At 38.5% G+C, this 22,804-nt stretch overlaps 1 protein-coding gene across 17 annotated transcripts in view; it reads right to left on the bottom strand.

Moving 5' to 3' along the window:
- The window catches only part of TCF12 (transcription factor 12), a 314,097-nt gene that overhangs the window by 9,551 nt on the left and 281,742 nt on the right, over positions 1–22,804 (bottom strand). For 6 of the 17 annotated variants that reach the window (XM_059714710.1, XM_059714714.1, XM_059714713.1 and 3 more), the window contains 6 exons: positions 16,061–16,134; positions 14,992–15,063; positions 14,010–14,216; positions 4,390–4,504; positions 2,017–2,188; positions 704–936 (listed from right to left, as the gene is read on the bottom strand). In XM_059714710.1, coding sequence (XP_059570693.1) covers positions 704–936; positions 2,017–2,188; positions 4,390–4,504; positions 14,010–14,216; positions 14,992–15,063; positions 16,061–16,134 — 873 coding nt within the window. The remainder of the gene's footprint in view (positions 1–703; positions 937–2,016; positions 2,189–4,389; positions 4,505–14,009; positions 14,217–14,991; positions 15,064–16,060; positions 16,135–22,804) is intronic. The other 11 variants (XM_059714715.1, XM_059714720.1, XM_059714722.1 and 8 more) reach the window with 5 other exon arrangements.

Below are 22,804 nucleotides of genomic sequence, written 5' to 3'. Positions count from 1 at the left end.
GGAATTGCCTGCTCTGCCATGGACATCCTGCATGCCCTTGAGCACCCAGTCTCCTTCTTTGGGACCCCTGGAGGAAACCTTCCTGTCATGGATTCCACCAGATTACTTTTACTGTGCAATTTCTCTAACACCATCGACACCAATGTCGTGCTGGCCAGACGGACGTGAAATAATAAAAATATGGAAGCAATTAAAAATATCTTTTAGGTTTTCTTGCATATATAAGAAATGATAAACACTATTCAAAATTACTCTGCATAAAATACTGTACTTTAAACTTAAGTAAATCTAAATCAAACTCACTTGCCTACCATTAACTACATACAATTATTCTCTAAGTTATAAACCTTTCCTTTTGGTAAAATTTGATCCTGGTAAGTGCACACCTGTTACAAGTCAGGATCTTTTTTTTTTTTTTCTAATAACCAATTCAGATGTCCAGCAGAAATGGCTAACTGCAACACAGAAAAGAGAATTAAAGAATCCTGACCCTATTTTATTTTGAATACTTTCTTGCTTTTCTTAAGGAAAATTAACATTTGTACATAAAAGCAAGTATATTTTTAGCAAGCTGTCCATATGGTTAGTTGCCACATACATTAGAAGGAAAATATAAATATGGAACAAGATGGAAGCAGTAAAGGAAGCTACAAACCATTACATAAAGCCACTTCACTATTTGTCAGAGTAGAAGCCCACTAACCTCTGACTTGTTGCTCTAGACTGAGGATGACTGCCACAGCTTGGTGAAGAATAAGCAATTTTGTCTGTGGTTTTTCACTCTTCAGGTGAAGTTGACACATACGGCCAAGTTCTTTGAATGCTTCATTAATATCTCGTACACGCAAGCGTTCTCTAGCATTATTTGCCATTCTCCTTTCTTTCTCCCTTTCTATCTTCTGCTCTGGGTTTAAATCTTCATCTTCATTAGTACTGCTGGAAGACAAGAGGGAAGATACGGGTACACTCAACATTTTCTGGAGGTCTAGGTGTATTTTAGGTCTGAACTTCACAAGTGTACGTGGCAAATGACAAACCAAAAATGTCCGTGCTGGATCAAAATTCCTCTGACTCATTTTAAACTGTTTCCCACTTCATATTAAAAGCATACAAGTGGCATGATCGAAAATATTAATGAAGAATATTCAAGTGGCTAATTAATAAAAATACCTGGACATTTCTGGTGCCACTCTTATGAGCTATTACTTGACTGAAAAGCTGTATTCAGTAACTTTTAGCTGTAGAATTTTCTTTGCATTAAGTAATATTTATATATACAGTGTCCTTTCACAAGTAGCTGTAATAAAAAATGCTGCCTTGCTAGCTGGCTGGCTGATACTCTATTACATTCGGAGATTACGTATCATCTACTAGATTTTGTATTGTAACTGTATTAAAATTCACAAGTAATATCTAACTTAAATTAAATTAATCATTTTGAGAAAAATATGTTTTTTTCCTGTTAAAGCTGTTTGGGTAGATTCAGGGGGAAATTTGCAGCTAAGGATTTTCTTCTTACTCCACTCCAAACTGATGCTAAATAGCTATAGACACTCTGGACAGGATAATCATGAAATTCCAAAAAGAATAAAAAATAAGAATTTAAAACCCTCTACTGTTTACTCTGTATGTTATTAAACTGAACACTTAGATTCCTCTATGTACAAATGCCAGTAATTGTTATAATGTGTGCTGCATGATACAGTGAATATTTTAGTCCAAACAGTTACACATTTCAGTCTTAGTCATTTTAAAAAGCCCTTTATCCAAACTTCTGATCAGTTCTTCATCTTGAGGTACAAACAACAGATAGGACAAGAGTTGTCATTTCTGAGTTAGTGTCTTTGAGTATTAACCCCTGGCTTGGGAGAAAAACCATAAAGATAGTTGATGCGAGAGAAAAAGGTAGTTTTGGAACTGAATTCAAAGGTATCAATGGTGAGGACATAATGCAACATAGTGTGAGCTGCAAACAGATGCATGTCAGATTTCTATGCTTATATGCTAATAGCATACCTTGTTCTTCCTCTAGATGAAACTTTGATATCCTTCTGGGAGGATTCATCATCTGACTTCATGTCATCAGATGAGGGAGGTTCGTGTATATTTTCATCTTTCTCCTTATGTTCAGACTTAATTTCTGTTGGACCTATGGCCACAGACTGGCTCTGCAAACCACCTGATAATGCTATAAACAAACAGAGCTCAGTATAAATTACAATCACAGCAAGCACTTCCTTATGCTTTAACATCTATTAGGAGCATCTCAAACAAATATTGGGTAACTTAGAAGCCAGAAATTAGCAGGAGGGAGGTGGTTACAATGGGAGTAGCAGCACACTGCAAATGTGGACATTATGGGCACTGACAGACATGGAAAAAACCCCAAAACCACACTCTACTGGAAGCAACCACACGTTGCTTTGACCCAGTTCCACAGCATCTGTACAGATCAGTCACTTCAGTGCTAATTTGATAATATAGCTGGTAAAAATAGATGGAAACATTTTGGAAGTTTAACAGGATTGTAACTGAATTTGACTCATTACTGGTTGTAAATGATTTGTCAGGCAAGCTACTACATAAATAACTTTCTCAGAGCAGAGAGGTGGTTAGCTGTGTTAGCCTGAAGTCAGGGAGAAGATAGAGCGGGGTGGAACTGTAGATATTAACTGATTCAGAGAGGCATAAGCTTTTGAGAGGCAAGTCTCTCTGAACCAGTTAGTCTCTAAGTCAGTAGTTTTCAACCTTTTTAGATTCAAGACACCCATTGGCTTTTAGCTTTCACTCTTTTCTTGATTATGGAAAAACTGTAGAGCATTACCTGTTGCAAAGAACTCAGAATGACCACAACAGGTCAAAAACCTTTCGATACTCAGGATTCCTATTCAAAATCTCTGGGTTTATCTTGTGAATCATGTATGTTTTTGCACACCCAACTGTGCTAACGCAGTGCAGCAACCTTAAAGGGATCCCTAGGACGCTGCAGCACTTTTGTTGAGAATCATTACTCTAAGGTGCCACTCTACCCCACCTTCTGCCTAACTCTCTCTGAAGAGCTCTTGATTTCGTAATTCAGTCCCCAGTCCCTTGCTCCAATGTAGCCTACACTTGTTGACCTATGAAGCATGTTATAAGACTATTTAGTTATTCCTTAGGGAATTCCTAAGGGGTTATTCCTTAGTGATCTATGGGAGGACTGATGTCCATGGGTGGCTGGACATTTATTTCATTTTTCTTGTATTCTGTTGTTCAGCTGGAGGAGTGGTCAAGTTTGGCTAAGAAGCTTTAATCCAAGTTGTCTATCAGCTATATATTTAATTTGCAGGTGACAGGTCAGAGCTCTAAAGTTGCTCTTCTGAAAAAGGACATGACAAATTAGCCAACACAAACAACTCCTATATGATACCTAGGTTCATACGCCACACACTGACATTATGGGAAGATGATTCGTATTTGGTTAGCAACCTTTCTGGGTTTGGATGAGCAGGGGAGAAAAGATAGACCTATGCTTCTCACTAAGGAAAGAAGCAGCTGGGACTACACTACTCTGCTGAAAGCTAACACACGACTTGTACAGTAAAAGGTGAAAGTTGGCTGCAAATAAAAGTACTGTATTATATTTCAGGACAGTGATTTGGCATATGACTTGGAGGTTTGGTGAAAAGAAATATTATTAGCATGTAGGAAAGCCTGAGCTAGGATAAAGGCTACTAGCTCCCTGCAAAGGAAGTTGTGAAGCAAGAGAGCTGATGGTGGAACAATTATGGAACATATGCAGTTAGTGCTGTAGACTCCAAATCAGAACAAGTCACAGCACAGACAGTCTTTTAAGGAGGGCGAGATTGGATATCGATGGTGTTTTCAGGGAAGCGGCTAGGGAATACTGCACGCATTGAGTAAACCGTGAACTCTTAACTTTTCAAGCTAAGAATTTAGGGAGCCACTCCATGCTAGATTTTGGCTTTCCATATTTATTGGCCGCATACTGAACTACAGGTCTGCTTTGAGTTACACAGTTCGCATCTGTGAAAAGGCCACTCAACAGCGACCCTCCTAGCTGATTTTCCACTGGCACTCAAATACTGAAAAAGAAGTTCTGGCCAATTCAATGTAGTTGACAGAGTGGTAGCTGTGATGCGAGCTCTTGTGTGGAATTTGGATAGAAATAAGTAAGAAGTAAGAATACCCTTAGAATTCTTCAAGGAATATAAAAAAGTTGGCAAATATAGTAATTAACAATCTAAAGTAACAGAAACAAAGTCCTATGTCACATTGTTGCCTAAATCACCTACTCGTTCTTTTGCATACTGATTTAGTTCTACAGCCTTGATGACCTCTGAGTACAAAAATATCCTACTTTGCCACTGAGTTCTACAGGATAGTTACCTCTATAGCTTTCTTGTGTTTTATGATTTAGCTCTGTGCTCTGAGCAGACACTGTACTGGGCAGGACTGAATGATTGCTGTTGAGGCTGACACCTTCTTCCCGATGAGTTCCAACCTGAAGCAAAGAAAAGCAAATGTGCTCCTATCAAAGGTTCAAACCCAGGAAAAAGTTCACATTTGTAAATTAATGCTAATCCCTGATGTAAGATACAAGCATGTTATTTCCCAGAGATGTAAAACTTTAAAAAAAACAAACCCCAAATAGTTTTCCTGTAGCCAAAAGTACTGAGAATTGAGATATGAACATACTCTACAAGACAGATTTTTCTGCATACAAAATATTTGTAAACTGAACAGGCCTTGACCTTGTAGAAAAAGTATTCAAAAAATGCCACTGTGCATGCTTCCAACACTCTTAGATACACTGATGGGACAACTCCTGTGAGTAAAGTTTAAGGGCATATATACATATACTGGGGGCTCCAAGAGCCACTCTAATTAAAGCACCTGTAGCATCTCATGTATCATGTCACCACACTTCAAAATGTCGTCAGGGCACTTTATCTAAAGCTCATTGAACAAGCATTAGGTAAAGCGCTTCTGTTGCCATTTGGAACAGCAGGGATGCTGACATGAGAAGCTGGAGGCTGCTGGAGCACGGTAATTGCCACACTCCAACAGACTCATTTAAATCAAGTCTGCTCTGATGCACTGAAATTAGTGTGTTGGAGCAGCCTCCCTGCTCACATATAGGCACCCTACATATTTAAAAGACTGAGGACCCAAATTATAATACTGGTTCAGAGTAGGAAAGATACAGTTGAATTTTACCATTACACTGGACCACACCATACTGGATAAAATTATTCAACCCATACACTGACCAAAACTTGACTGTAACCATAGAATGACTTAGCAAATTTTTCAATGTCAAACTACAGAGGAGTCATTTTTTCCTCCTGATCCTCTGCCCTGAGGCATAAGATTTGATTTCCCTTGGATCTTCTTCAGCATGCAAAGCTGTGAACTTTAACACTCATAAAACTGTGTTCTTTAAAGGAAATCCTGCCAAATTAATGGTTCTGACCTCCTGTGGCATGAACACTGGGGGTTGTTTGTTTGTTTTACCATTTAGACCCTTCTTCTTTTATGAAATAGGATTAAAGAATATAGTCTGTTTTCACAATACCATTATTTTATACACTTCAGTAAGTAATTTCTCATTTCACTCCTTTTTAGGCTTAATAAAGCAATAACAGTCACACTACAGTTTGTTATCACACGAGAGAAGCCCTGCTCCTCTGCCATTTTTGTTGTCCTGTGGGTATTTCCAATACATGCTCTTAACAAGAGGTGAATATACAAAAGTGAATAAACTTCTAAATTGATATAAACATAAGAATGATTAGACTTAAAAACAAACAATTTTTTTGTTTTTGCAGATTTTGCCTGAACTTGCACTAGTTATATTTAACATACAGATAACGCATGTGAACATACACACACACAGATTTAAGGCAAAATCTTTAGGAAAAGCCATGCACTAGGACAATTCTATTCCTACAATTTAAATACTTTCTTTTGGAACAAGCTTTAAAAAGAGGTATGAGAAATGCAGCTCTAGTTTAAAAACAACGAACCTCAAAACTGCTTCCTTAAAGGTTCTGATTCCCAAATGTACAGAATATTTAGAAACATTTTATTTTAAAATATAACCAAAGCAATTCAAAGAACAGTTAAAAAAAACCAAAACAAAACAAACCCTAAGAGGAAAAACGAACAAGAATTCTGCTATTACTGTATGTTACAAAAATTGGCTACAGATGAAGCTTTTTATTGGAACAGTAGCAAACATGTCAACTAGAAGATTAAGCCTTTAATTAAATAGGTTTATTGCCTGGAGTTACACATGAGAACCACTGTTTTTCAATAAATCCTTCAATCCCAGTAAACTGCTGAGCTTTGAATCCCTCTTGAGTAATTAATGCAGCTTTTACCTTTCATGTCTTAGTATGGGTTTTACCCAGAGAGAGATAAATACCCTTATGCAAGTTTATCCTTTGTTTAATATACAGTTTCCTGTGAGCTAACACACAGGAACAAGAAAAGTATTTAAAAATAAATAAATAAATAAATTAATTAATTAATTTAAAAAATTTTAAAGCTACTACTAGGCCATTCTGGTCTGTTTTTTTTATAGGTTGGTTTGTATTCAACCATTCATCATACACTTCAGAACAGCCTAGTGCCATTTATGGTATATATTTTTTTTTCCTTTTGAATGTGATGGTGCTCATTTGTGAGGAAGTTCTCCTAGAGATCTCAGTTCTACTGAAACTGCAGCCACTGTGAACTTTGTGATGGTCTTCAGCAGTAGCAGACACGCACAGGCCGTGGTATTTTAGCCTACAAAATAAACAATTCTCTTCACAATATTATAATATGAAACGCGCTGCTAAGATCGGGCTTTTTTAAAAATAAAAGCCTTTGCTGAATTTTGCCTTAGAGGCTCTGTGTTTGATTTGTTTCTCCTGGTTATGCTTAATCCTAACACATGAGGGTGCTTTTATTCAAGCTACAGACTGCTGAAAGGCTTCAGGGGCAGGTTAGCTCTAAAGCCTATTTACAAAAAGCATCGCAAAAAAATTCTCGAAGCTGCGTACAAACATAACCTAACAGCTGCCAGATTCTTGGCACCTCTAAAAATCAAGGGCTAATCTAAAGATGACAGACTGACAGATTAATTCTGACAGATTCAGAAAATAGATTGGAAATAAAAAGGGCTGAATTTAAGTCCATGTTCCAGTTCCTGGTAATGGATGCTCACAAATCCAACAAAAACAACTGAGGCTAACAAGGTTTACAGCAAAATATTTACTTATTTAAAATATTTTATATTACCAAACTGCCTGTCACATCAGCAATTTTGGTTTCAGCATGTGATGTGAACTTAATGTACCAACTGAAAGAAAGCTAACATCTCTTTTTGTGAGAACTAACAATACACATCCAAGTAAAAGTTTACAGTAACCATGAAGGCAAATTAAATGTTAACTGCTCAAAAATAACAAACCTAAAAACATTTAGACCCAACATAACAGATTAATTTTTCTAGCTGTACTTTAGTTCTTTCACTGCCTTCCTTTTAAGCATGAGTTATATAGACCCACAACCCCTCACTGGAATTCTTATTTAAGGACTGATCCTAGAGTTCCTGAAAGGTGCTTACAGCCTTCAACTCCCACTGATACCAATCCTCAAAAGAACAGGCTCTAGGGAGAAGTGAAAACCTTGCAGCACTTCTTAAAACTGATTCTTAACTCCAACAATTTAATCTCACCAGTGCTTTTAAATGTAGACTTTTAGAGACGGCTTCTTTTGAATGTAAATGAAAACTTGACATATTTTTAGTAATGAGCACTCCAAATGGAAATACTTTGTTAAGACTCTCCAGTCCCCCCAAGGCCCTCCAAAACTGTGTCAGTACATTCTTTGCATTGCAGCTATAAATATGCCCCTTACACAAATACATGTAAAATAACTATATCATCAGAAGCAAACCAAAAGCATCTGCTTTGCAGTAGAGTCATTTCCATTATTTACACATTTAGCAAAAAGGAAAAAACCCATCCTTTTAGATCACGCAAGAGAAGAATGGGAATAGTCTGAAGCATGCAATCTGGAATATTTCAGCATAATGAAGTTAGCAGAACTCTCTTTGTAACTTGATTCCTTTCACAAATGTTCCTCTTATATTTCCTGGAAAATTTAAGTTTCACAGTCACTGCTGTCCTGTTTAACCCTTGCTCACCATACTCCTCTAGCTTTTACTCTAATCATTGTAACACATTAGAAAGGGACCATCCACATGCACAACAGGTGTACACAGTTCTTTGTCTCAGTAGAGTGGCCAGATCAGTAGGGCCAGAGAGGATGGTGTTTTAATTGTTCAACTCATTAGCATACAGCTGACAGCCTGCTATTTGAGAGGGAAGGGCTGAAACTCATGCCATACTTGTCTAAATTTTAATAATTGTGAACCTTCACTTCAAAATAAAAGTCAGAATCCAACAAATGACATCAAGTTTTCCTCCTTCACTGTTGTACTTTTGGTAGGCACCCACCAAGGGACTTATTTTCATTTCATCTGATTAATGGGTTTAGAGCTGACAATAGAAAAAAAAATAAATGTAATCAGCTGCTTCAAACTAAAAAGAATAAACTACCAGATTATAAATAAACCTGCATGTGAGTTGATGTGAACCAATTTTCTCTCTCACTGGTCAAACTGTAGTGTTTGGAATACTGATGTCAAATATCTAATTTTGACTCCAATCTCGATTAAGTCATTTTTGTATTCTTATTGAAAATAAGTGCTCTATTACTGTTAAGGGCTTTCCAATGTTGCCATTATAAATTATTAGAAATGTTACATTTTAAACAAAAATAGATTGTTCTAAGCTTCAGTTAAGAAGTTAATGTTTACCTGTAGACTCTCCAACTGATTTCAATGTATAAGAATGAAAAAAGAGAAATTGACCAATCAAGGATACATTTTATGCTTGCAAAACTGAAAACATAGCTTCTGTTTTAGGAAAGGAGTTTGAGAAACAATCCACCTAAAATGAAATTGAAATATTTTTGCAATAAATTTTTAAATAGCATAGCTAAGAAGTTCGGGAAACACACAGCAAGCTTTTGTTACTGATACAAAGCATATATTTATACTATGCAGAAAACCACAAAACAGGTTACAATTAAATGGGTGAGTAAAGGTTTTAAAAAATATGGTCTTTAAAACATTTCAGAGAAAAAAAACAATCATTATGGTTTACTGGGTGTTTATTTTTAAAATGTATTTAAACAGAGGCAGATATGGATAATCCACTCAAAATGTGTATGTAATAATGACTTCTTAATCTGAAGTTCTTGTAGCCAAATTAAAAAAAAATTGCTGACTGATTTGGATTATTCAGGTATGACTTAAAAATTTACATGGCAGATGGTAGTAATCCTGAGGAGCCACAGAAAAGGGGGTTTCCACAGATTATTTTTATATATGTATAATTAAAAATAGATGAAATACTGAAAGAACTATATTATTGTAAGTAGGGAAGTTTTTAGAGTGGCCCATAGATAAATGAATACCCGTCTACAGTAAAAGCTCTGTTATCTGGCATCCATGGGGAATGGCGGGTGCTGATTAATCAAATATGCTAGTTATCTGAGAGTTATATGCATCTCCAGCCTGGCAGGTTGGAGGCATCTGCCTGTTCAGGCCGCTGCCCCTCACCACTACGTCCGGTGCGCCAGGGCTTTCACTCCCTGGCGTCAGGATGCTGGGGAACAGGGAAGGGGGCCCATGCAGGCTGCTTTATGAGAAAGAAGTGGGACTTGGCTTGCGGTGGCGAAACCGGAAGTGCCATGGTGGGACAGATGCCGGTTCATCAAGCATTCCGGTTGGTAAAGTGTCGGATAACATAGCTTTTACTGTACTACAAAGAGCATTCACAGTATTTTTGTTTATCATGCTGTAGCCTGAATATTAAATTAAATATAAAATTAAAATATTAACTTCAAACCTTTGAGGGTAAAACTGATGAGCTCAGAAACTGAGCGTTAGCGTTTGTCTATGTAGGCCATAGAGCTGAGTTTGACAGCTCACTTAAACATTAGTTTGACTAGGCAATATGGGTTTTAAATCACAGTAGAAACCTAGGCAACATGGGTTTTTAAATCGCACTATCCATCCAGATTTTACATAGCCGAGTTTTACTGAAAGAGCCTAGGAATCAAGATCGTACACTTAACTGCAACCGTGCAAGTTCTTCCATATGGGTACGCTCTTACAGAGCCGCACTGACAGCAAGGGAACTTTGTGCAGACATGGGGTTTGGTCCTGGCAGAGCAACTTGCAGGGCTATCACCTTAAATTGTCGTTTTGCGCCTACCTATTGCAGGAGATACAGCACACCTTATAAAAATCACCCAACTCTTCTCAGATTCCTATTGTACCTGGGAACAACAGTGAGCTGAGGATTTAGTTTCATTCTTAACTGAGGATTTCTGGCTTTTATCAGTTCATGCTGTGCCCTTACCATTGTATTACAGTGATAATAAATAGAAAACAGCTTGAATAAGAATAGACAAAGTATTTCTTCCTTTTTACTTTTAAGCATTATATAAAATAAAATACAACTGACTTCAAAGACAACATAGCAAACATTTGATGATGCTGAGATATTAGAACATTTCCCTGAATAAAGACCAGGGTAAGTGTTATGGACAACATGGCAAAAAAGAAAACAAGGATGTTCAGAGTGAGCAGGAAATGAAGTCAACTGAAGTTTTAAAATAATCTGGCTCAAAAATTAAGCACATGTTAAACTAAAGCCATGTCTGGTTACACTAATCACATAAAAAGGAGTTAAATTACTCATTTCCTAGCTTCTTCTGCCAAGATCATCTTCTTCTGGGGAAATTTAATTTATTTTTTTTAAGCTGAAATACTAAAATGTCTTGTATTAAGATTTTTCAGCAGATGAAATTTCATTTACTGCTAAATCTTGATGAATACAATTCCTTGGCAAAACCCTCCCTCATATTCAATAACAAAAACAGTGAAAACTCAAAACCTTATCAATGTTGAGTTCTTCTATTAACACATGCATTTTTTAGATGATAGACTATTTTTTCATTAACACAAATGGAGGATTTCTTCAAAACCTAATGCAAAAGAATATTTAGTTTCCAAACTAAGGCACATCTCTTAAAACCCACTGTGCATGTCAAATAAAGCCCTTTCTCTGATTAGCCTTCTTTCTCCCAAGTGCTCATGTATAACTACGATTTTAAGAAAAATGAATGGTAAAATCATGAAAACTTTTCAAATGAACCGGGTGTGTGGTCTTTCTACGTACAGTTTACAGGTAGGGGCCTACTTAAATTTGTGGTTTCAAGATTGTCTGTAAAATCCACAAAATCAACAACAACAAAAACTTAATAAAAATAAAAATGCTGGCTCTCCTGTGGGAGTCAGTGGTCCTCACTGTCTGGAGGGGAAGGTGCTGGCTGGCAGGGAGGCATGAAGGGCAGCAAACAAAATGGCTGCTGTCCTCTTGTCCCTCCTTCCCCTCTACCAATCAGGGCCAAAGGGCTGCATGAAGGGCAGCCAGCAATCAAGATGGTGGCCACCTCCTCATCCTTACAGGGCTTCAATACAGAGGGGCGAGGCCTTTCCACCAATCAGCACTGAGGGACAGAGCCACCACAAAATGACCACACAAAGAGAACTTTATGCCACAATCAACCCACAAAAATTGGTAAGACCCCTACTTATGGGACATGGCTATAATGCAACTGCTAATAACGAATCAAGCATGGGAGGAATAGATTTCCATTATTCAGATGTGTAAGGTCTCCTCCTGGTCACTCAATGAGTTAATTTGAGTCCAAATGAGGTTTAAAAGACACTCTCCAAGCAACTGGACTGGGCCATAATGAGCCATGTTCTGGTCTCTGTTGAAGTCAACTAGGTCACACTGATGCAAAAAGGAGTAAGATTTAGCCTGGGAATTTTTTCACTTTACTCACTTTTCAAGCTGATTTAAAAGCCGAGATAGAGTGCTTTGAAAGGATTTCATTTTGTGTGCTCAGTCAGCATAAAAATGAAAGCAAATGATTAACCTTTTTGTTTTTCTACTATAAGTCTGACTTCTTTTCTGATAGGTCAAGACCATCCTTAGCAACTCTCAATCAAAAGTAAGAGCCCAGTGCAGTATTACAGACTGTCTACAAATCAACATGCAGCTACGTTTGTACTCAGCTCCCCGATTTAATGGAATGTAAACAGTTCCGATACCAAACAGGGCCAGGTTTTGCTGTCAGCTGCACTAGATTTACAGAAGAGGAACCAAAAGCAACACCTGAAATCAGTTATTTGACTCCTCTCTTTTCTACTCATCTCCTTTTCTTCACAAAGTGGTTATTTTCTTATCACTTTGCAGGTAAAGAAACCTCTATACGAAAACAGAGAACCATGTGGCACTTCAAAGGGTATGCTGATAGTATGGCCATCTCTAAGATGGCTGATAAATTTCTAAGATTTCCCCTGTCACAGCTTAGTTACAAATTAGAGATACACGGGGAAAGGAAGATACATGAATCACCTGAGTTCAGAGTAAGGAGAAAGAATAAGAGAAAGTTCCATGCGTCTGATCAGGAACAAATCTAATTTGCTAAAACAAATTTTGTCACTGCAGTTTTAGGCACTCAATTTACTGACCTAGAAGAGAAAGTCTTCCACTGTTCAGTCTCTTTACTAGAATACTATAATGTTCTCCTTTTCAGCATTCCTTCAGTTCAGTTGGACAACAACAGAGTGAATTCTAATTTCAAGGCATTATACATAACCTGTTCCATTACTAAAAATCTATTGTGAAATTATATGAAAGCTTCCAATTGGGTATACTGATGAAAAAAGCCTGCTTATAGGAAACTAACCAGTCCCTTTTGATGTTTACTACAGTGGCTCTGAAATCAATATAAATGGATGTCTGACGTGTGAATGGGAAAACCTGGAACTAATTCAGTTTTATAGAATACAAGCCCTTCAGCAATTGGGGTATCTAATTATTTTGATGATAGGTGAAATTTTGCCTTGATCACACAGTATCCAGCTGTGATTCTGTTTTATATGAGAAAATTTAACAGCATGTAACTGGTCTTTAAAATTATGCTGTAAACATGCAAACACATGGCACCACTAAAATAAGTATGTTTTTAAAAGCCTTATCCTTTAAGCATTTGGACAGGGGGTAGAAGAGAGGAGGGAAAAGGGGAGAGAAGCAGTGAATGGATTTAATTTACTATATAATGCTTTCAACATATATTGTTGATCTATGAAACTCTTAATCCTATTTTTTTCTGAATAGTTCACATGTTTAAAGAACCCAAATAAAATGGATTGAGTTATTTCACTCTTCTTGGGGATTAATCTAAAAATTGTTTCCTCCTCATTGTTACATATACTACAGCTGTGCTCAAACCCCTTTTTCATTTGGAAAAAAAGTTTAAATTTTGAGCCTGCACACCCTATGGTTCCACATTCCAACAGCTTCCTTCCAGTCTTCTGCCAGCATCTGCTATTGAAAACTAGCTCCAATTTACAATAAACAGCTTTTCCAGACCAGAACACTTGAAATTCAGTCCTTCTTGACTGCTTTTCCCATTCAATCTCCCTATTCAGTATTTCAAGGAGAAAACTGTTCTGCCAATTATTACACATCTGGAAAAAATGCATGTATAAGCTCAAATGGTCTCAGCAGAAAGTCTCAGCTTTCTGCATATGGTCACAGCAGGATTTTATGGGCCACTGACCAGGCCAAAGTCTAGGTTTTTCCCTGTCTTTTCTCCCTGCCACCCAAAAATATTCCTTCTAATTGGAAACTAGCAGCAGGTGCAGTTGTTTGCTATCTCTTTCTCCACTGTGCATCTTTAATATTTGATTCTTGATAAGTATCACTGAGAATGTGCATTACATTTTTAGGCTCTACTTTTATTTAAAGAGAATGGAAGTTAACATTGGTAATAATTTATTAATATCTATTAAAAATTGTTACCATTGATGCTTGTCGATTAGTTGTTACAAGACTAGGTGCTCCATAATTTGAGTTTAGGCTTCCAATTGGCCCATTATGGGATGGTCCCAATAAACTATGTATGTCACTGTGGCCACCTGATAGGCTTGTTGAAGGCCCAACAGCATGATTTCGTAGGACATGGATGGCATCATCAAGTCTGTCCAAACGATCCTCCATTCGAGACTGCTGTTGGGATTTAAGATGAGAACTAAACGTCATTTATTGTATACATCTGCTTAACTCATTATATTGTAACAGTTTATACTTTGGGAGACATGAAAGACAGCAAACAAGATGCAATACTGAAAAGGCTTCAAAAGCACCTACCAGCACTACAAACAAACAGGAAAAAAGAAAGTATTTGGAGACATGAAATGAAAGCTATCTTAGAAACAAAGAGATGGCAGCTTCTTAAAATAAAACTCACTAAAAGGTTAATGCTATTTAGCATCTATTATACAGCATGAGCATAACAGAACAGAATGACAACAACAAAAGAGTATCAAAAGTAAGTCTCCTAATATAGGACGAGAAAGAAAGATTGTAAAAATCTCATTATTTTGGTAACAATTCTTGATGAAAATTCAAAGGTACTGCCTATTTTGAGGACATATACGACTGGACAAGTTTTATTCCAAGTGACCATTTTCCAAATCATGCTCTATATTCAAGTTATGAATTTATTACACATTTTATAATTAACTGTATCAATGTAGATGGGAACATTTTCCCGAATAAATGCATGAATTGTGTGCATTGCAACAAAATAGTTCTCTATGTCTGTGTTTATTGTTTCTTTACAAAGTAAAGATTATTCTTATGCTGCAGTTCTAGAAACTGAAATGGCAAAATAACGGAAGCAGAAGTCTGGTCACACTGTACTAACTTATATTTTTCATAGGGAACGTGTAAGTAGAATTAACTGAAACATAAAAAGGCACCATCTAAAGAGAAATAGTACCTCACAGACATCCTTTAAGAAGGACATTGCATCTTGCAAATGCTCGTGAAGTTGCTGCTCAACTCGATTTTTCTGGCAAAGTCAAGACAGAACAGGAAGCAAAGCACAGGTTAAGATTAATTCAAAAAGGAGGTGAGGAAACAGCTGATGTGCATGTCAGCATAAAATGTTAGTCAAGTTAATGCCACAGAGATCTGATTATATTAAGGTAAGAGAAGGCTAATGCTTAACACTGCAGTTATAATGTTGGCATTCTAAAGTGCATAATATTGATTATATTTAATTGCAAAATGTGTGAAGAAAGGGAACTTGATTTCTCTTCTATTTATTTACATTAGTCACAGAAAAGGAAATTATATCTTTGGAAGCTAGATAATCTTTGAGTATTAACAAACAACCAGAGCCTTCCTCTGTATTCCTTCAATTATTTCCACCCCCTTTTCCCTTCCTTATGCTATATCAGAAATTCAAGCACTGGAAAAAACAGTAAAAAAAACCCTCTTCAAAATTTCAGTACCATTACAAAATTTCCCAATACTCTAGTTTTGGGGTTTTTTTCCTATGTGGCTTTTTCCTTATAAAGCCTACTCTTTTAGGAAGAATGAAGTAATTCTAACATTCCCCAACAATGGATGTAAACAGAATAATAAACTATTAAAATTTACAATTTTAATGCTTTAATGACAATGTAATGGCAAAAAGCCCACAGGATTACCACGTAAGAAAACAAAAAGAGTACAAAGTAAATGCAAAGCATGAAATCTTTATCTTTTCTTCAGAGTGAACTTTAGATAAGAATTAGCTATGGGTTTGTGAAAAGGTACCAGAATCTCATAAAAGTATTTTAGCACCAGCTGTCCTTAGCATAGAAGCCTGATGCCCAAAGAACAGATGGTGAAAGACACACCCTGCATGTCTTATATTGTTCAACTGAACCAGATCATTTGCTAACAAAGAATTCATTTGTAATGCTATCCTACTGTTTTCTTTAATGATATGCAGGATTTATACAAAAATGAACTTCCACCTCTTATCTAGAAAGGAATACATAGTTTTAAACAATTCTTACCAAGGAGTGGAGAGAGTTTTCATAGTTTGGAGATGAAGGGGCTTGTCCTCCAGTCCTAGACCACTGACTGGCACCTGTCAAAATTGTCTAGGTTAACTCACAGATTTATGCAGCAAAAGCGAGCAGAAAAAATGCATTCTGAGGAGAGTGAACTCCAATGGAATTTTTATATAAATAGGATAAGTCAAGAACCACAAAACAGATCAAGTTCTTTCACTGTTTTCCGTAACTGACAATTTCTAGAAACTAGCACGGGCAAGTTTAAGTGTTTATCATCAACGAAACAGGTGATGAGAGCTCCTAGCTACTGTACCAGATTTTTTTGGAAATTAGAAAATAAAACAATAGTGGACTAGTGAGCTGTGTTATGCCTGTGAAGTGTCTGCCCTTTCTCATTATCACTATGATAAAATATTGCTGATTATAATCAGACTTGATGAATATAAAACAAAACACATGCCTTCTAAGCACTTGATTTTTTTTTTTACTAATTTATTATTAAAAATCAAGTGGAGACTGAACTAAAGATACGCAACTACTTTGGATATAATTTTGCCATGACATCTTCCAATTAAATTAAAGGCTTACAACTGGAGTTGAAGGCTTTGTTTACTTTGTCTACTTTTACTTTAAATTAGGTTTGTTTTCATTTATTCCAACGCAAATCTGTCTTTACACATTATGCATATCACATATAGGAAGGTAAAGATAAATATAAGAATATGAGCCATCTGTTATCTTAGATATATTTAAGGTAAATTAGAACACATTACATTTCAGCTGAAGAAACACAGTTCTTTGGCGATGTAACACATTAGCAATTATAGTCACATTATAGATATCCTCATGGCCATGTAAAGTTTAGGAATAATTAGATATGAACTGCAATAACTGAAAAAAGACCTTCTAAACAAAAGCTGCTAGTGCAACATACATTTTTCTCACCAATAATGCATCTTTTATAAAGATGCTACATGAATTTCTATGTCCATTAAAGACAGCTTCCTTTCAGCCACACAAATGTAATAATAAAGCAATTACATTAATAAATTATGGACACACAATCCAAAACAGCTCATTAAAGAAAAAGCCTGTGGGCTTGTTTCTTCAGTAAGAGCCAGAGCTCTAGGTCTAGAAAACTGGGAAGAAGTTTAATATTATTATAGTTCCTTTGTTCAGTGAGCTGCAAATGGTTTCGCTCTCAAACATGAGTTTCATTAGGAAGGACTGTACTCTCTGCAACTGCAAAAGCAGCTCAGATATCTCCTTTCAGAGTTTAAGTTCTTTAAAAAAAAGAAAGTTCTCTGATTTCATCCAACCAGAGATCAGCCGTGGTTGCACTAGGATTTTCCCCTCAAAATAAATAATTGGTATCAGAGGGCTAGAGTGGAACCACCAATTTTCACCTTGCACAAATATTCTTGGTCTCAAATGTATAATCTCCTCAGCGTTACCTCTCATTTCCTTCGCTTGGGAACAACACTCACTGTCCAATTCACTCATACAAAAAAATTGTTGAAACTTTTTTTAAAAACATATATACACACAATATTTAGGCTCAAGCTGAAGAATCAAATCAATGCCAGGTCATAATAGCATTTAGGAGATAGCACCGTCTGACAGACGCTAGTCCATCTTCTCAGCTACTGATGGCTGGGAATGGTAGGTTACTTCTGAAAATAAAATGCAATCTAAATATTAGGCAGAAGGGAAACTGAATGCTTCAGGTAGGAAAGCAGCCTACTTCTCTCCTCAGAATGTGAATATAAGCCTGAGCATATTCATCTAGTGTTCAATGTGCTTTTTCATTTTAGACAGAGGTGTTATTCACTGTAACAAAAGCCCAAGGCAAAACTATTTGGCTAGGACCCCCAACAACAACAACAAAAAACAACCTAGTGCAACCTGCAGTTGTTAATCACACCTTTAGCAATGCTGGTGCTCTTTTTAATATTGCTGGTGGATTTTGTTTCCATGGTTGTGCAGGTTGCCAGATGGCACTGATTTCCTGCTTGCCTCCCTCCACTCCCTCTCACAGAAGTTTGTGCATGAAATCTACCAATTATGTTAAAAAGCATCCTGGCACTCCTAACCCTGCAATTAACAACTGCAGCTTTTAGGGCAGCACCAGCATAGCAGCAAGAAAAAACAAATAAGCCAGGCAAGTGTTAGGATTTACAGGGGTCATATATAGCAATCCCCATGCTATTGATGTCCTTACGCTTCCAGCCCAACCCCCACAACTCCCTGCCTTCCCATCAGACGTATGTTAAGAGTCAGCAATGGGCTGCTTTTGCAGAGTGAGCTCTTCTGAATACCTCCAGTGACACAAGAATTTCCAAGACAGCAAACGTTTAATTACAGAAACATGAGCATTTCTAGCTTTATATATGTCTGTATGTTCACTGAAACCACACAAACCAGTTATGCTTTTCTGTGACCAAGGCCCATTTTAGGCAAGGGAAGGTGTAATAGTTGATCCCAATGTAACTTATACTCACAAATCTATTATTAGTCTCACAATATTTAGTAATGTTCTTAAAGCCCCACCTTATGGAGTGATATTATAATAGAGTCATAAAATAAAAAGGTTGTAAGTGACCTCAGAGATCATCTAGTCTAATGGGGGCTAACCCTTTAAGCAGGCATGCCACAAATTGCCCCCACACCCACTCTGAGTGTCACCCCAATTCCCTTCCTCTTTCTCTTTCCTGACCTGTCCTCCCTTGCCCAATATACTGCTCTGTTTTCTGCTTCCTGCCCTATCCGCTGCTGTGTTGTCTGTCCCCTCCCTGATCTGCCATGTGTCATACACAGAGGCTGTCTGTGCCACTTGGGGCATGCATGCCACAAACTGGACACCCCAGATCTAATCCAACCCTATGTACAAATGCAGGATGCCCTATTCCTATACTATAGCAGACAAAAGTCTATCCAGCCTCTTCTTGCAAACCATCCATGAAGCTTTCATTTTAAAGAATGACCACTTTTAGTTATCATTACTGCAAAGAAAAGCCTTGTAATTGTAAAGCCTCAAAACCTAAATATTAATAAGAATAAACCTAAATTATTATTAGTTTGAATATTATATTCAAATTTTATATTATTATTTTGAATACTCTCATGAGTTTCAAGATTCACATCTCAAGTCTCATGATTTTCGCATGCCCAATGTAGTCAATGTGATACTTGCAATCCTTACTTTGCAATTAAAACTGAATAGGCATGAATTACCCACTAAAAGATTAGATGCATCAGCAACCATTTCATGTTAGGATAAACTGAGGTTTTTTGCCCTATTTTAAAAAGTGTTTTTTATTATATTCTTTGTCCAGTGATTACAAAAAATACTAAGTACTTTACTATTCTGAAAAGTTACTTTCATTTTTATTTTGTTATGCTGTATTTTTTTAACATGTATGTAATTAACAGTGATGGGGGGCAACAAGGTAAAGATAGCCTCCAAGAATATTAATAATAATAAATGTAGAAGTAACAACCAGGCATTTTGCTTCACTGTGTGATCAGTGACACAGCTGGAAATAAGCCTAGAAGTCCCGATTCCTACATGAAGGTAATTAACCACTGGAACCACTCACTAAGAGTTATAGTGGATTCTGCATCATTGACATTTTTAAAATTAAGATGGGAAGTTTTTCTAAAATATATTCAGGGCTCTTCTATATAAAGAGGATTCCAGCGCTATTTGGTGGAGCCTACTAGGTTCTTACTAGGGCTGTGCAAAATTTCAGCGGCCGTTTCGTTTTGGAGGTGTTTCAGCCCATTTCGGTGCCTGAAACACCTAACCCAAAATGAAACAGAAGGCTCCAAAACATCTTTGAAACGAAACAAAACCATCCAAAACATTTCGGAAATGTTTCAGATGCTTCAGAATGTTTCAGAGGCGCTCCCTGGGAATAGTCCAACAAAGCCCTGCAGCCCTCCTTTTAAAGTGTTGGGAGGCTAGGGCCGGGCAGGGCAGCCATGGGGGCTTCTCCCATGGCTCCCCCCACCAAGGCAGAGGCAGGCACAGATGGAGGAGCCATGGGAGAAGCCCCCATGACTGCCCTGCCCGGCCCCATCCCCTACCTGGCCCCCGCCTCCCAACACTTAAAAAAAAAAAAAAAAAAAAAGACCTATACTCACTGGTTGCAGCTGAAGTGATCAGGGCCTCTGGGGGCTCAGGTCAGAGCCCCCCCCCCCCCCCCCCCCCCCCACAGCACAGGGCAGTGGGAGGGCAGTGGAGATCGCCGCCCCTCACCTGGCAGCCACATGGCAGCTGCCCCATGGTGCAAGTGCAGCGTGCCTTGGCAGAGCACTGTGCACTGTCTGGGACCTGGGGACGCTGGGGCTGAGTGGTGCCGGCCTTCGGCTGACCAGTGGAGCTGCCCCAGCTCCCAGACAGTGCATGGTGCCTTGTTGAGCTGTGCTGCATCCACGCGATGCAAGAACTGCCATGCAGGTGCCAAGTGGGGGGGCAATCCCCGCTGCTCCCCACTGCCCTGTCCTGTGTGGGGGAGCTCTGCCACAAGCCCCCAGAGGCCCTGATCACTGCTGCTGCAGCCAGTGAGTGTGGGGCTTTTTATTTATTTATTTTTAAGTGCCAGGAGGCTGGGGCTGGGCAGGGCAGCCATGGGGGTTTCTCCTGCAGTTCCTCCAGCTGTGCCTGTCTTTCCCCAGGCAGGGAGAGCTGTGGGAGAATCCCCCATGGCTCCTCTGCTTGGCCCCATCCCCAACTTGCCCCAGCCTTCCAGCACTTAAAAAAGCCCCGCACTCACCGCCTGCAGCAGCAGCAATCAGGGCCTCTGCGGGCTCATGCCAGAGCCACCCTGTGCAGCATGGGGGGCAGCAGGGATCGCACCCCCACCCCGCTTTGCACCCATATGGCAGCTGTTACATCGCACAGGCGCAGCGCGCCTTGGCAGGGCACCATGTGCTGTCCCAGAGGTGGGACAGCTCCAGCAGTCAGCCAGAGTCTGGCACCACTCAGCCCCAGTGGCCTCAGCTCCCAGTCAGCACGTGGAGCTCTGCTAAGCCATGCTGTACCAGTGCCACAGGGTAGCTGCTGTGCAGGTACCAGGTGGGGCAGGGGTGATCCCTGCTGCCCGCCCCCCCTGCCCTGCGCTGTGCAAGGGGGTTGTCCCACAAGCCCTCAAAGACTCTGATTACCACTGCTGCAGCCAGTGAGTGCGCGGCTTTTTTTTTTTAAGTGCTGGGAGGCTGGGGCTGGGGCCAGGCAGGGCAACCATGGGAGCTTCTCCCATGGTTTCCCCCGCCGGGGCAGAGGCAGGCACTGCTGGAGGAGCCACAGGAGAACCTGCAGCTGCCCAGCTGTGCCTGCCTCTCACTGGCCAATCTGACTCTCTGAATCAGTGTCAAAAACAGATTCAGCCAAATTGAAATGGAAGATAGCCTTTTCACACAGCCCTAGGTCTTACCAATTAGAACCTAGAAGCAAGGATGGAATCACACTGGACTGGTTCTGAGCGCTGCAATTCTTGGAAGTTCTAGGAAACAAGGGCAGAGGTGGAGAGGACAGTCAAAACTGTAGTGATCTTAAGCCCTTTCTGACAAAGGTGAAAATCAGAACTATCTAATGTGCATGCTAAAAGTATGTCCATGGTATTCATAAAGGTGATAAGGAATAATTCTTGAATAAGGATCACAATCAGGACCTTTTTCACTGTCACTTCTTTGAAACATTGAAGCTTTTTTCCTCCACCCAAAAAGCTCCTTTCAATTTTTGCTTTGTATTATACGAAAAAATAATCACTACATAAAATCCATATGGTCTGACCTGCCATCTCAGCAGAACAAGGATGTACAAGACATTTTTCTTCAGCTGTAGCCACTGAATCAAAGAAACCCATTAATCCCTTCATTACACAATTCAACATGAATTTTTCAATTATTACAGAAAAAATGCCAAAAGCATCTGTTCAGGTATGTCATGTCAGTCCAGAGCTATTCATTAATCAGTTAGACCAATGGAAAACTAGCAGAGCCCTCACCGAGTATGGCCAAACTGGATAAGAGTTTATTGGGTGACACTTTTTTTTTTTTTAAATGCAAGTAGCTTTTACTCATTTACACACAGATTCCAGGCTACTTCAAGATGCATACACACTGCATCTTATACTAAAGTAATTTTATGTAGTAAAACGCTTTTCTAGGACAGTCAACAACAAGAAGTCTATGTGGATTCATTAGATAAATAACGGGAAATAATTATGTCAATAATTTAACACAAATTATACTATGGGAGATTACAGGGTTAATGTTACATCATCTTGCCTGTAATTCCAGTTCTTTGTTAAACAACAAATTTAAGTCAATGGGGCTTTCACAGTCCTCTCTATGTAGAGAACAGCTGTTCAACTTTTACTAGACAGCTGAGGCCACAATGTCTGTGAAAGCAGCAGCACCCACTAATAGCCCTAAGCAGCTGCCCATAGTTCATTTCCACACTGGAATGCTTCTTACCAAATTCACACTACTAACATACAAAGCACAGGTGACAGAAACGACTGTAATTAGAAAGCTTATTTTGAAAAATGCCAGAAAACTTTTTCCCTACAATATGAAAATGTTCATGGGAAATACGTATGAAAAGCTGCCTTGTCCAAAAATTAAAAGACTTCACAGGCTTCACAGGAGATTTTCACTGCAGAGAAAAAATATCTGCTATTTTTATTGCAGAAAGTTGCTTTGCTATTTTTCTATATAACATCCGAAAAATAAAAA

Source organism: Alligator mississippiensis, chromosome 11 (genome assembly GCF_030867095.1).
Source record: "Alligator mississippiensis isolate rAllMis1 chromosome 11, rAllMis1, whole genome shotgun sequence".
In the NCBI taxonomy this organism is placed as follows: domain Eukaryota; kingdom Metazoa; phylum Chordata; order Crocodylia; family Alligatoridae; genus Alligator; species Alligator mississippiensis.
Note: the sequence above shows the minus strand (reverse complement) of the source record. Positions and strands in the feature narration are given on the sequence as shown.